At 43.4% G+C, this 12,334-nt stretch overlaps 3 protein-coding genes across 4 annotated transcripts; 1 reads left to right on the top strand and 2 right to left on the bottom strand.

The window, feature by feature from the left end:
* Nucleotides 1-2: 2 nt before the first annotated feature.
* LOC122616204 (polypeptide N-acetylgalactosaminyltransferase 8) lies at nucleotides 3-2,621 on the bottom strand. 2 transcript variants are annotated; one of them, XM_043791570.1, is made up of 3 exons: nucleotides 2,047-2,621; nucleotides 874-1,651; nucleotides 3-798 (listed from the first exon to the last, which is right to left on the bottom strand). In XM_043791570.1, the coding sequence occupies exons 1-3, from the start codon at nucleotides 2,391-2,393 to the stop codon at nucleotides 151-153; spliced, it is 1,773 nt and encodes a 590-aa protein (XP_043647505.1). In that variant the 5' UTR covers nucleotides 2,394-2,621; the 3' UTR covers nucleotides 3-150. The 2 variants fall into 2 exon arrangements, with proteins under 2 accessions (XP_043647505.1, XP_043647507.1); XM_043791572.1 differs by lacking the exon at nucleotides 2,047-2,621 and adding an exon at nucleotides 1,793-1,809 and having other exon boundaries at nucleotides 7-798; nucleotides 874-1,724.
* A 370-nt stretch (nucleotides 2,622-2,991) lies between these two features.
* LOC122616783 (putative polypeptide N-acetylgalactosaminyltransferase 11) lies at nucleotides 2,992-4,888 on the top strand. Its single transcript, XM_043792341.1, has 3 exons — nucleotides 2,992-3,276; nucleotides 3,331-4,096; nucleotides 4,171-4,888. Exons 1-3 carry the CDS (start codon nucleotides 2,993-2,995, stop codon nucleotides 4,783-4,785), a joined length of 1,665 nt encoding a protein of 554 aa, XP_043648276.1. The 5' UTR covers nucleotide 2,992; the 3' UTR covers nucleotides 4,786-4,888.
* Nucleotides 4,878-6,749, bottom strand: LOC122616782 (putative polypeptide N-acetylgalactosaminyltransferase 12). The gene is made up of 2 exons (XM_043792340.1): nucleotides 5,661-6,749; nucleotides 4,878-5,599 (listed from the first exon to the last, which is right to left on the bottom strand). Exons 1-2 carry the CDS (start codon nucleotides 6,747-6,749, stop codon nucleotides 4,997-4,999), a joined length of 1,692 nt encoding a protein of 563 aa, XP_043648275.1. The 3' UTR covers nucleotides 4,878-4,996.
* Between the last annotated feature and the right edge of the window lie 5,585 nt (nucleotides 6,750-12,334).

Below are 12,334 nucleotides of genomic sequence, written 5' to 3'. Positions count from 1 at the left end.
CCTTAATTGTTACATAATACAGTTACTCTTTCCTAAATAACAAATTTAAAACCTAAATTAAGTTGCTTAGGTAGACCTACGGCTTCTATATATTTACAAATCAAATTCGGCAGTTTTAGACATAGCTTTTGACAATACCTTAAATTTCTCCTACTGCGTCTTGACATTATCCCAAAATTGTTGTAGCCTTTGGTTATTCTGATATCCGAATTTCCACCTTTGCCTATGGTTTTTCAGGTCACAGACACTCGAAGTAACCGCATTTGATTCCGGCTGCGCCTCCAGGCAATGCCTTAAGTTTTGCTGTTGGCCGGAGATCACCTGATGGGTCTTGGAGTCGAAGGACCAGAACTGGTTTCCACTCTGGCCATGGCATTGGTATATATGAACATTCACTCCTTGATTGCGCACCTCCAAGCAGTAGAATCCAGATCGCAACTCCCGACGATTGGTTAGGCTCCAATACTGCTCCGGACTGGGGAATACGTGGTCCGAACTACAAGGACCCAGTTTGGGTTGACCATTCCGAGGTTCCTTGCGATCCAGGCAGAGCTTCGGTGAAGATACACTTTGTAATACTCCAGAGGCGTATTCTGCGGGATCTAATATGGGATATAGGTTCAGGAAATCCGCTGCGAGGTTGTCCAAGAACCACTTGAAAGGCTTGCAGTGAAGGCGCTTCTTGAGGTCTCGTTGCTCGGCCAGATTGCCAACCGGAATCACTGTTAAATGTGGCATGTTGGCAAACAGCTTGTCCTTGTATTCATCTAACCAAATCTCAGCCACTCGACGGTAGTTCTAAAGGAGATTGCAATCATAAATCATTAATTTATATTCAAACTATTTTTTGAAAGTAGCCCAAACGGAACTCACCCTAGAAATAAGTTTCCTCTCGCTATTTTTATCCTTGTTGGTATAGCGCACTTGGAATTTTCCGTCTCTGAAGAGGTGGCCAATCCTTGAGCAGGGTACTTCTAGGATCTGTCCGCCGCACAACCACAACTTAAGGCTCAGCTCGAACTGCTCGGCTCCCCAGATCTTCAATCCCTTGTCGTAGCCACCAAGCTCCGAGAACCACTCACGTCCAATGGCAAAGAGACCACCATTCATTATGGGATTCTTATGCGGTGCCGGCATGGCTACGGCCTCCTCCTTCAGAAGTGGAAGCTGAATATAATTGAACTCCCAGTTGAAGAAGCCCCTCGACGGCTTGCCCCTTCTGTAGGCGAAGTTATCAAAGTCAATGGTGTCTATGATAGGAGTAGTGCAGGTCCTGTTGTCCTCCAAAATGGGAGCAAGGAGTGGCTCCAGCCAGCCTCTGGTGACCTCCACATGGGAGTCTAGGAAGACCAGGACGTCGGCCAGGGCCAGTTCAGCGCCCACCACTCTGGCATGCATCAGACCCACCTGGGTTGTGATCCTGCGGTGCTGCACCATATTCAGGAACTTGATCTTGATGAAGTCGTTGAGCTTCTCGTCCACCTGCGTGCTCCCGTCGTCCACCAGGATAACCTCCCGCAGCAGCTGGACCGGAGTCCGGCTCCTCAGGCTGCTCAGCGTGCGCAGCAGCACGCTCGCCTCCTCATTGTGATATGTTATCACCACACTGACTGACGGGAGCTTTTCCAGCGGGTACTTGAGCTTTTTGCAGCTGTGGAAAGATCACACGTTTCGAGAGTCTTATCATAATGAGTGATGACGATTTGGCTATTTTTATGAGCGAACTAAGTTGATGACAGCATGTAAGGTCATTATATTCGACTATTTTTAATATGACACTGAAAGGACTTACACATATATTTTTTGTATTTTTTAGAAATATACTAGATATAAAGTGTGTCAATTTCAATTGAAAATGTATCTGATAGTTAATTGGAGAATATTGAGTTGGCTTTGACTAGACCATTCCTGGACATCAACACCAATGAGATGGGTTTATCTGAGAAATGTCTTGAAAGCACCGGCAGTACTGAATCGCATCCCACTCTTATAAAGCTACCGATCGCCGCTCAGCAAGCTCTTCAAGCCAATACTCTCGCCACTCACCTGCGATGCCGCATGTCGTAGAGCGTTCGCTCAGGTGAGATGCGCTTGGAGAGCCAAGCATTGTAACCCGTTTCCCGCTGACTTTTGGCGATGGCCTCCAACTGCTCTGCAGTCCAATTGCCCCGCGCCGGACGACCCAAAGCTCCCAGATCCGGAATGACCTCCGACTCGAAGACCGCCTGCAGATCTCTAATGTCACGCTCCAAACGAGAAGTGGTCGAAGCAGCACCCTCCTCCAGCTCCCGCTCCAGTTTCAGGGTGTATAGATAGTAGATAGTACTGCCGATGGCCATCAGCAGTAGCAGTGGCAACACCTTCTTCTTGTGCCTCCAAATATCCAGGCACATCGTATCACAGAAACAAACACAGCCCTCCGGAACGGACAGTAGACTTTCGGCTTAAACCACACAGCGTTTTGGCCAAGACTGAAGCTGGCCAGCTGAGAGCATGACGAGAGCGGTCTTCCACACCAGTAATCCCATCTTATACGCTGAGAAAGTTTTCGATTCGGTGGCTCAATGAGCAGATCATGTTCGGGCATATTGAAATTTCCGAAGACCATTGGAGTGGGTTTCAGATGTTTTGCATTAAAAGTTGGCGACGAATGACTTTAATAAATCCTGTCTTAAGACAATAAAATATACTGGCTTTTTTAAACAAAAATGAATAAATGAAGTTCCACTTATCGTATTTCACGTAAGTCGACACAGTTCTTGTTGTTATAACTAATCTGTTCAAATTCAGATATCTTATGGGATACAAAACTGTCTTAAAGATACAGAGCATGTTTGTTGTGCCCAAAAAAATATTTAAAAAAAAGTGTTGGGGATCCCGAAAGTCTTTAGTTGTCTAAATACCCTATCGAATGAATTTGTTCCATGCAAACCGAATTAACCCACTCCTTTAACAGTTTTTCAATAATTTCTTCAGTCCGGTTTTAATCACAATGAAACCATTACTATTTGGTACACCGTGCAGCTGTGCGATCTTCATTTTGGCATATTGTATAATATCCATTTTTATCTGGCTTTTGTATACAGATAATGCCATAGTTGACTTTGAATACTATTCAATTCAAAGTCTTGGCGAACTGGGAAAAGATGCACATTTGCAAATGACAAAAACGGATTTAGTAGATGCTGCAGAAGAGAACGAAGAATATCAATACAATGCCTGGCTCTCTGAAAGAATTCCGCTGAAACGAGCTCTAGAAGACTATAGGGATCCACAGTGAGAACAGTAAGTAAACCAATTTACTTGCATATACTAAATCCCATTTTTTAGATGTCGCAAGATCAACTATAGTACGGAAAAAAGGGTTTCTGTTAGCATAGTCATAGCCAGCCAACAGGAGCATCCTCACACTCTGCTGAGAACCATCTATAGCGTTATTGCGCAGACATCAGCCTCCCTACTCAAGGAAATAGTACTGGTTCATGATGGGCATGCCGATATAGATCTCATCCAGCACATTCATCAGAAACTTCCCATAGTTATTCAGCTGGAAATGGAAACTGTGCAGGGAATTATTCATGGTCGTTTGACTGGAGCTAGAATAGCCACTGGAGATATTCTCGTATTTCTCAATGGCCACATGGAGGTCACAAAGGGTTGGCTGCCTCCTCTACTTGAACCCATACTCTCAAACAACCGGACTGTCACTGAGCCCATTATAGATGCCATATCTAGAGAAACGTTTGGCTACCAGAGGTTGGTGGAACCGGAGCAAATGGCATTCGACTGGCAGTTGGATCACATTTTTCTGCCCCTGGACCAGCACTCGTGGAATAACCTTCCCAAGCCATACCCATCCTCCCAACTGGAGGGTCGTGTTTTCGCCATCGATCGCAGGTGGTTCTGGCATCTTGGGGGCTGGGATGAAGGACTCCAGGATTACGGGGGCGATGCCCTGGAACTGAGCCTCAAGGTGTGGCAGTGTGGTGGTCTCATCCTCGCCGTTCCCTGTTCACGAGTGGGAGTTATCTATAAACGCGATGAGCTTGAGGCCCAGATGACACCAAACAGAAATCCCAGCTTGCAAGTCCAACAGGTTGGTTAACATCACAAAACTATATCTATTTCTTATTTTATTCTTTTCTTTTTTGGGGATTTGGTACATTGCAGAACTTCAAGCGTGTTGTAGATGTCTGGTTCGACGAATATAAGCTGCACTTTTATCGATACAATCCCAGGCTGAGAAACCTTACCGCAGAATCGCTGGACAAGCCACGAGAGTTACGACGTCGCCTGAATTGCAAGTCCTTCGGATGGTATAGAAGCCAAGTGGCGCCACAAATCAGGAACTATTATCTTCATGCCGGACTTTCCAGCTATGCGATAGGTAAAATAATGCCATTTGTGGCGCCACACTTTTGCTTATCCATCAAGGGAGGACTTCCTGTCATGAGGAAGTGCAACTCAACTAATTTCGAAGACTGGACTCTTACGTCTCGTTGTCAACTGAAACATGGTAACATGTGCCTGGATGTGGACTATAAAAGTAATGTGCGGGCTACGAAATGCTCTAAAAAACTACCCAAAAATCCCTGGCACTATAATTACCTGCACAGCTCATTCGTCAGCAACGGAAACAAATGTCTGGAAATTGATGTCAATAAAGTCGGCCTCATTTTAAGTGCTTGTGATTCCGATGTGACGGAACAACGATGGAAGTTCACTGGAGTGCAGGACTCCTTGAAAGAGCACAGCAGGGATGTTTGCTTAAATGTAAACCAGTGAACTTTTTGGCTCTTACTTTCAAAGGATTTCTTAAATTTTTATTTTAATAATTCTAGTTTTTAATTTACAAAATTAATTTATCATTATTCCGTTAAAGCTACAACTACAGTTCAAGAATTATAATTTAATTAAAAAGATCCTGAGTTTCAGATTGCTTATAAGCCTGTAGAACTTATCGCTTTCATAAGGTAGGACTTCATAGTCTATCTATCTATCTTAATGTTTGTACTGATTGCATTACACTTCGATTAATGTTATCGAGAATCCATCTTTGCTTTCTGTTCGCTGCATTGCAAAAATTCAGGAAAATATTGAGTTCATCTGCGAATTCTAAGCACTTCGTATTGCTCACTAGGTGATTGTTTACCGAATCATAATGCCATCTTTGCCCACCTCCTAAACTGTGGCAAAGATTGTAACCCAACCTTAAATCGGGCCGCACTTCTGCACAAATATTTCCAGCTACGCGTAGATCCTTAACATAGGTTAGTGTCCAGTTTTGAAGAGTATTATTTGCATTGCAGTGTTCTAGAAATAAATGCTGACTTTTAGCATTCATTGTCAAACACTTCTTGGGAAATTCAAGGGACTTTGCATGTCCTGAAGCATAATCCGTTCGATTTAGGGCCGTAACGTGGTTGAGACCTGGCGTAATGTCATTTATAAACACTTTTAAGGACTGGCATTCGTATTGCTGATATAGTTTTCGCGGCTCGTGGAGATCCCCCTCTGAGATATTCAGGAGATGAGGCTGGTATTTATAAATGACCGATTTCAGATCCCCTGCCCACACTTCTATAATTCGTTTGAGGTTCTGGGAAAATAAAATATATAAAACAATTCAACATTGATTTGATTTTATTGTTTGTACATACCCTTGATACTTGGTCGCCCATTTCGTAGAGATCCCCATATCGCTTTAGGTAGTCCTGGTTCTTGGGCTGCAAGTGGCCAACTCGGGAGCAGGGAACTTGAACTATTCGACCACCAGTACACCACACTTTGAGGCTCAGCTCCGACTCAGCAGCTCCAAAGCCCCGGAGCTCTTTATCGAAGTTGGATATGTCCTGAAACCAGAGAGCGCGAATGGCAAAGACGGAAGTTCTTACGGCAGCCACTTCGTAGGGCCTTGGAAGGTACGACCTCCTCTCTCTGGACAAAGGAACTTCCCGACGAGTTAAGCTCCAATCGTAAATTCCCCGCCTTTCTATAGATCGCTGGTAGGCCAAAGTCTGCTCGTCCAGATTGTCCAAAATGGGAGTGGCCAGGGTGAGACTCTGCTTCGCAATGGTATCAAGTAGTGGAGGTAACCAGCCGTTTGTGAACTCCACTTGTGCATCCACGAACACCAAGTTCTCGGCCTTGGCTCCGTAGGAGGCCAAAATGCGAGCCTTGATTAAGCCCACCTGTTCAGGCAGGTGAAGAATCCGCGCTTTTGGATGAATATACCTGTGCACATAGCTGTCGAAGAAGAAGAGTGATAGTTCCTCTTTCCAAAAGTCCGTATCACTGTGATCGTTCACCAGAATAAGCTCGTTATAGAGATATTTTGGAGTTCTCTCCATCAAACTGTGTAATGTTCTTAGCAAGACTACGAGCTGCTCGTTTCGGAATATCAAAATAATACTGGCTGGTTTCATCTCATCAGAATCCTCATCGTACTCCAGCTTCAGGCAGCGGGGATCTCGCAAGTCTGGCAAAGAACGCCGTAGTGGAATTCTTTCAGCCAGCCAAGCGTTATATAGGTAATACCTCCAACCCTGCTTATATGCATCGATTTCCGAGGATGGAACTCTTAAATAGGAGGCAGATCCATTTTCACCCAATCCCGAATGAGAAAGCGGTCCCATCAGGCCATCCCACCTGCTCAGATCTCTGTGCAGGAGCACGAGTACAATCAGGATCCACAGGTGTAAAACTACGTATTTAAGCAAGTAATTTAAAACAGTCGCGGAAACTTCCATGTCTATGAAGCAACTGATTATTTAATACGCGAAATTGTATACATACTCTTAAATAATTCATGGTTGTTTTACAGCGTATCATATTAGTTAAAAGTGGAACACTTTTCAAGAATTAAGTTTTCGTTTCATAAACTAGAAAGATCGCAGTGGAAAGTATTCAGTATTAAATCAGTGTTATTAAAATAAATCCACTTAATATATAGGTTGATATTATGCAGGTCCAGATAATTTTGTGTATTTCATAAAACCATATTGAACTCTGTAAGTTCGTATATAATAATCCATCACACTCCTCGATCACAAAATAAACTTTAAAAGAATTTGGATCAAAATTTACAATAATATGATTTTCTAACCAATACAATGTGTATCAAAGACTTGTGTTTACTTTACTATCAGAAAACAATAATAATAACTTAGAATTAGCGACAAGCAAAAATATTTGTCAATCAAAAATATCCATTTTCGTCAGAGATAAATATATTATATTCCCGAAACCCGGTACTCTATCCACCCATTTATAGTAGCAAACCGCAGCCACTACAGAGTTTCCACACCCCACACCTGTCACATACGTGCGCATTATGCATCCATCATTACTCATGCCATAAACGGAATCCACTTAATCTCGCAACGAAACATCCAAACATTTATTAAAGACATCGCACGTTGAGGGTTGCCAGCCCGGAGATCCACGGAGTTTCCCCCGAATCTTGAAGATATTCAGGCAAAAACTGCAACAAAAGGTACAATTTATAGTTCGACACCCTCGACACCCGGAAAAGTCCAACCCCCAAGATTTTTTGGGGGGTAGCGCACGGGCAGCCAAGGACGTTGGGTGGGTGGTTCGAAAATGAAATTGCTGCCGCCCCAAAATTTGGCAAAGACCTTGAAAAAAATCCAAAGAACAATGTGGAAGGGAAGGTGCTTTTGGGGGAACGGGGGGCTTGGGGTGGAGGTGAGTGATAGAACTTTAAGCTCAAACGCCCGGCCGTATGCAATGAATATTTACGACTAGGTCCTCTGAGGATTACATTGTCGGGCTTTTGGGCCTGGGGCTTTATGCAATTGTGCGCAAGTAAAAATCTAATTTATCCACCCACCACCCAGCCGGCGTTTTGTTTGACAATTGCCTGAAATGATGGCAATGCATTGGCATGAGTTCTCCGCTCTGCGGAGCTCTGCCGGCACGTAATTCTTCCGGTCCTTCGATCTTCCGGGGGAATTCCCCCACAAAGCAGGCGAGGCTGGAAAAATCGCTTCGCTTACGCATATCAATGCACCCTTTTTCGGACCACCGAAGGCCGAGGATTTGGGGTGGCTCTGCCAAGTTGTATGGGGTGGGCGACTGCCGGGTGGGTGGTGGTTCGGTGGCTCAGTGGTTTGAAGGTCCCAATCCTCATCATAACACCACATGTTCCGAAATTCAGCGGCGACGTGGCGTCTACTTCATGTAGATTTCTATCTATTCTATTGTCTGACTTTGTCGCGTGGTAAATTTCGGCATTCATTCCGTTTGATGAGGCGCAAAGTTGTGGAATTTATTGCGTACGGGAAAGAAGTTAAGTGGATTTTACGTAAATTAATGAGTTTCCATCGGGGGTTGATGTCAGCCAGTGGCTATTTAAATAGCTATACAGGATGTTGGTCTTGGGTTGAGGAATGCTGGGTGCGAATGATTGCATAGGATCGCTAAACAGATCGCTGCAGGATCCCCCTGCAGTTATTGCCCTGCTGATTTATGCTGCAAATAATAGACATCAACTGAATGCCGTAAAACATTAAGAGCGCCATCAGTTGGACATTCTTCTGTCTCCAGTGGGGGTACACGGAAAAAAAAGGAAAAGTTTGGTCAGAATAACATAAATTTATTATCAAATTTCAGTTGTTTATTTTGTTTAAAAGACAATTCTTAATCGAAGAACAGTTTGTCCCAACTTTTTTAATGCACTCATCCAATTCATTTACAGATCCTTTGAATGTTTTTCTGTGTAACCATCATAGTGGACACACAAAGCACCCACAATAAATTTCACTTATCAAAGTTTTCGCTAGCCGCCGGAGACAAAAATGGAGCAAAGGAAGACGCGACGAGGGCCATTCGAAAAAGAGCTGAAAAGAAACCACGACGACGACCAACTTTATTGCATGGCCCCAGTCCAGATACAGATACTCGCCCTCCACGCACAGAAGGCCAAAGACGACCGACGACGCCAGGCGGCGGGAAAATTAAATGTCTTTTGTCAACAGACGTTGCAAAAGGAGCACTGGAGCACCAGGAGTCGCTTGATGGAGGACTTGGACCGGAGGAGCGGGATCTGGCCGAAAGACAACGAAAAGCGAACGTACAATGACGCACTTTTTGGCCAAAAGTTCGCCCACTCTGATATGCATTAAAGCCGAGTCGAAGAAGGAGGTTGATGCCAATGGCCGATGGTCGGTGGTCGATGGTCGATGCTGTGACTATGGCCAACTCCAATGGAGCGCAGAGCAATCTCGCTGTGCAAACTGGCATCATAATGGGCCACTTATCATGGCAATCACTCAGCAGTCAGTCGGGGAGTTTGCCTCTGCACTGGGAAAAATACCTCCTAGATTGGCCAGCAATTTGAGAATGGTTCATGGTGAGATGGATCACGCTCTTTCTATTTCAATTGTAGAAAGTCGTGCATTTCACATGCTAGCTTAACTGACTGATAATAATGGAATAGTCATAGTTATCGATTTACATATAAAGGAATTATTTTTAGAAACTGTTAATAAGTTTACAACGAATTTTCTCCCTGTTTCCGCAAGGAGTGCAACTCCAGCGCTATGTTCATCGACACCCCAGAGCTGCGCTCCCAACTTTGCTTTACTACTTTCCGATACTCAATCGCCATTTGCCTTTTAATACTTTGGGCAAACACATTAAATGGAAATTTCGTGCAAGAAGACCAACACCCCCATCCTTTTGGCTCAGCTGAGGAGCTGAAGAATAGAATGTCCTGGGGGTAGTGCTTTTCCGACTGATTTTCCGAGAGTGAGGGTGAGCCATGCAAAGTGCCGGCATTTTTGGCAAACAGCAAACGCATTTTTCATGTGACATTTGCCAAAAAGAGAAAAGCGAAACAAACTTTGGCCCAAGCGTAGGACTTTCAGCCGACTGTTTGATCTCTTCACATTGCATTGCTTTTCATAGTTTTTTATTTTTCCCCCATCTTTGCCGGCCTGGGAAATCCTTGCGTCAATATGCCCGAAAAACAGTTTGGACATTTTTTCTCGTTTCGAGTGTTTTATAAATAAAAGTTCGCTTTTTCTCACTCTGCCTGGATAACTCGGAGGAAAAAATTTCTGTCTGTTTACTTTGAAAATTGCTGTGATTCGGGGCAGTTGGTTTGCATTCCTTGCGAGCAGAAACAGGACCAAAAAGGGAGGCACTCAAGTGGCGTCTCTTAAGGGGGTTTAAAATTGAATGATTGTTGAATTAGCAGATTAAAATTATTCGCCCTAAGGAGGATTTCCATGACGAGAAGCTTGCAGTGTGCTTGCGTTTGGGATCAAATGAATTTAAGGTCTACATCACATCTTTATTTGGCAAGATTATCAGACATTTATTTTGACATTTAAAAAACATTAGATAATCATTTCATTCCAAGAGTAATCTTTTTAATCATTTTATCTTATATAGAAACCAATCGATTATTCCCGACCATAGCCTGCAGTGGAAAAATAACACTTATAAATTAAATGCGATCTAATTTGGGACCCAAACAGAACTAGAAATAAATGGAAATTCAAGTTCAAGTTGCCCATATGCCCCGGCATTTGTATCTGTATCTGTTTAGGCATTCGTATCTGTATCTGTATCTATATCTGCATATTTGTACATGCATCCGAAGCTGCAGTTTAGGACCCGTCTTTCGGCATCTGAGAGTGCCTAATTAATTGTCAAACATTGCGCGCTATGTGACGTTAATAAATGTCAACTAAATGAGCTGCATGTACGGCAGCCAAGCGAGGCGAGACGAACTACTGGAATGGATGTGGTTCGGGACTCGGGACTCCGAGATTCAGGAGCTCTGGAGAAGGAGGAGGAGGAGGGGCTGACTCTTATGACTCCCTAAACAGATGCTGATGATGCAGACTGGGGCTACTTAGTGGCGTTGCCAATGCCACATGTTGCACTCGCCGCCGAAAACAAATGAAAACTATTTTAAGCCGATTGTCTGTCGAGTGGCAGGCAGGTGTGACTGAAACTTTGTCGGCGCACTGAGAAAATGATCTTTAAATGTGATTGCATACGAAACAATTTAATTGTATGCGAGAATTAAGGTAATATATTTTAGAGATTTTCAAAAACTAATTGTACTGATTCTAACTGTGTAGTTGTAAAACAACAGTGGTATTAAGAATCAAAGCCATTTGTATTGATTTGCGGAACCGGAATAGATTCAATATATAAATAGTTTTCAGAGTGGTATGAAGGAGTATTTCTCGCAGTGCAAATCGCTCTCCTTCAAACCAGCCCCCCATCTCCTCGGTCTGTTTACCAAATTAGATGCATTTGAATTGATGTGCGTGCATAAATTACGTCTCAAATCCGAATCTCACATCGACTCTGGTTTTGCTCGGTGGGTTGCTTGGGTAGCTTGAGTTGCATAGGACTGGGGGGTGGGGCGATTGCCTGTGGACAAGTTTAAATTAAATGTTTAACATTCAATCAGGGACGGCGGCCAACTCAAACCACTCGTTACTTCAGTTCAACCGAATCCCTCTGTTTCTGAGCCGGCAGTTGAAATGCATTTGTAAACTTTTCTATTTGTCAGATGCGAGATACCAGTTGGGATACATAAACTTATTCACCCCCCCACTTCTAAACTTGCAATCAAGGCAACTTCCTGCCTGCCGCTTTCACACTTTAATTTCCGGTCTTTATTGTTATAGTTTCTTTGGGTTTGTGTTACGGTTTCGGCTTGAGTTGAACTGAGTTCTGGTTGAGTTCAGCTGACAGGCTCTATATGGCTCAAGTGGTTTCGGTTATCTGTCATTCGAAGAGGGCGGGGCTGAACTCAAAGTGACTAGGATGTGGACAACCGCGTTTTGGAATTGAAAAGTTGGACAGAAAATTAATTAACATGAAGGCGCTTAGCCGAGAGGACATGGAAAATGGAAATTTGGCAAATTGTCTGGGAACTTTCATATTTGTCTGGCTGCATGTATCGTAGAGCAGATTAATTCAGTTAAAAAACTTGTATTTTTCATACCAAATTTTTAAAATATAAATTAAATATACTGTAATGCATTTAAGAATTACATTTTATTGACCATTCTCGACCAATTATGCAAAATAAAAGCTTCTGCCTTTGCTACCATACGAGTATTGGTCTGAAAAGTTATAAATTTTCCAGAAGCGGCTTTCAACATGCTTCGGTAAGTGATCACCTCTCACTTGAAGCGAATTTAAGCTGCAGCAATGGCACAACTTTCCCTAACTTCCTGATATACGAGTATCATTGACATATCATACAGCTGAACTTTCGCATCTGGCCCCGGGCTAACAACCTTCAGCAGACACACACAAAAAATGGGTATACTCGTATATA

This window comes from Drosophila teissieri, chromosome 3L (genome assembly GCF_016746235.2).
Source record: "Drosophila teissieri strain GT53w chromosome 3L, Prin_Dtei_1.1, whole genome shotgun sequence".
Taxonomy (NCBI): Eukaryota; Metazoa; Arthropoda; class Insecta; order Diptera; family Drosophilidae; genus Drosophila; species Drosophila teissieri.
Note: the sequence above shows the minus strand (reverse complement) of the source record. Positions and strands in the feature narration are given on the sequence as shown.

What these genes read in the sequence shown, in the direction of transcription:
- LOC122616204 (XM_043791570.1), bottom strand. Translation starts at nt 2,393, where the DNA reads ATGTGCCTGGATATTTGGAGGCACAAGAAGAAGGTGTTGCCACTGCTA. An exon ending in TACGACATGCGGCATCGCAG is followed by an intron (nt 1,652 to 2,046) that starts GTGAGTGGCGAG and finishes ATCTTTCCACAG; the next exon opens with CTGCAAAAAGCTCAAGTACC. An exon ending in AGAGGAAACTTATTTCTAGG is followed by an intron (nt 799 to 873) that starts GTGAGTTCCGTT and finishes AATCTCCTTTAG; the next exon opens with AACTACCGTCGAGTGGCTGA.
- LOC122616783 (XM_043792341.1), top strand. Translation starts at nt 2,993, where the DNA reads ATGAAACCATTACTATTTGGTACACCGTGCAGCTGTGCGATCTTCATT. An exon ending in GAAGACTATAGGGATCCACA is followed by an intron (nt 3,277 to 3,330) that starts GTGAGAACAGTA and finishes CCCATTTTTTAG; the next exon opens with ATGTCGCAAGATCAACTATA. An exon ending in CCAGCTTGCAAGTCCAACAG is followed by an intron (nt 4,097 to 4,170) that starts GTTGGTTAACAT and finishes GGTACATTGCAG; the next exon opens with AACTTCAAGCGTGTTGTAGA.
- LOC122616782 (XM_043792340.1), bottom strand. Translation starts at nt 6,749, where the DNA reads ATGGAAGTTTCCGCGACTGTTTTAAATTACTTGCTTAAATACGTAGTT. An exon ending in TGGGCGACCAAGTATCAAGG is followed by an intron (nt 5,600 to 5,660) that starts GTATGTACAAAC and finishes TTATTTTCCCAG; the next exon opens with AACCTCAAACGAATTATAGA.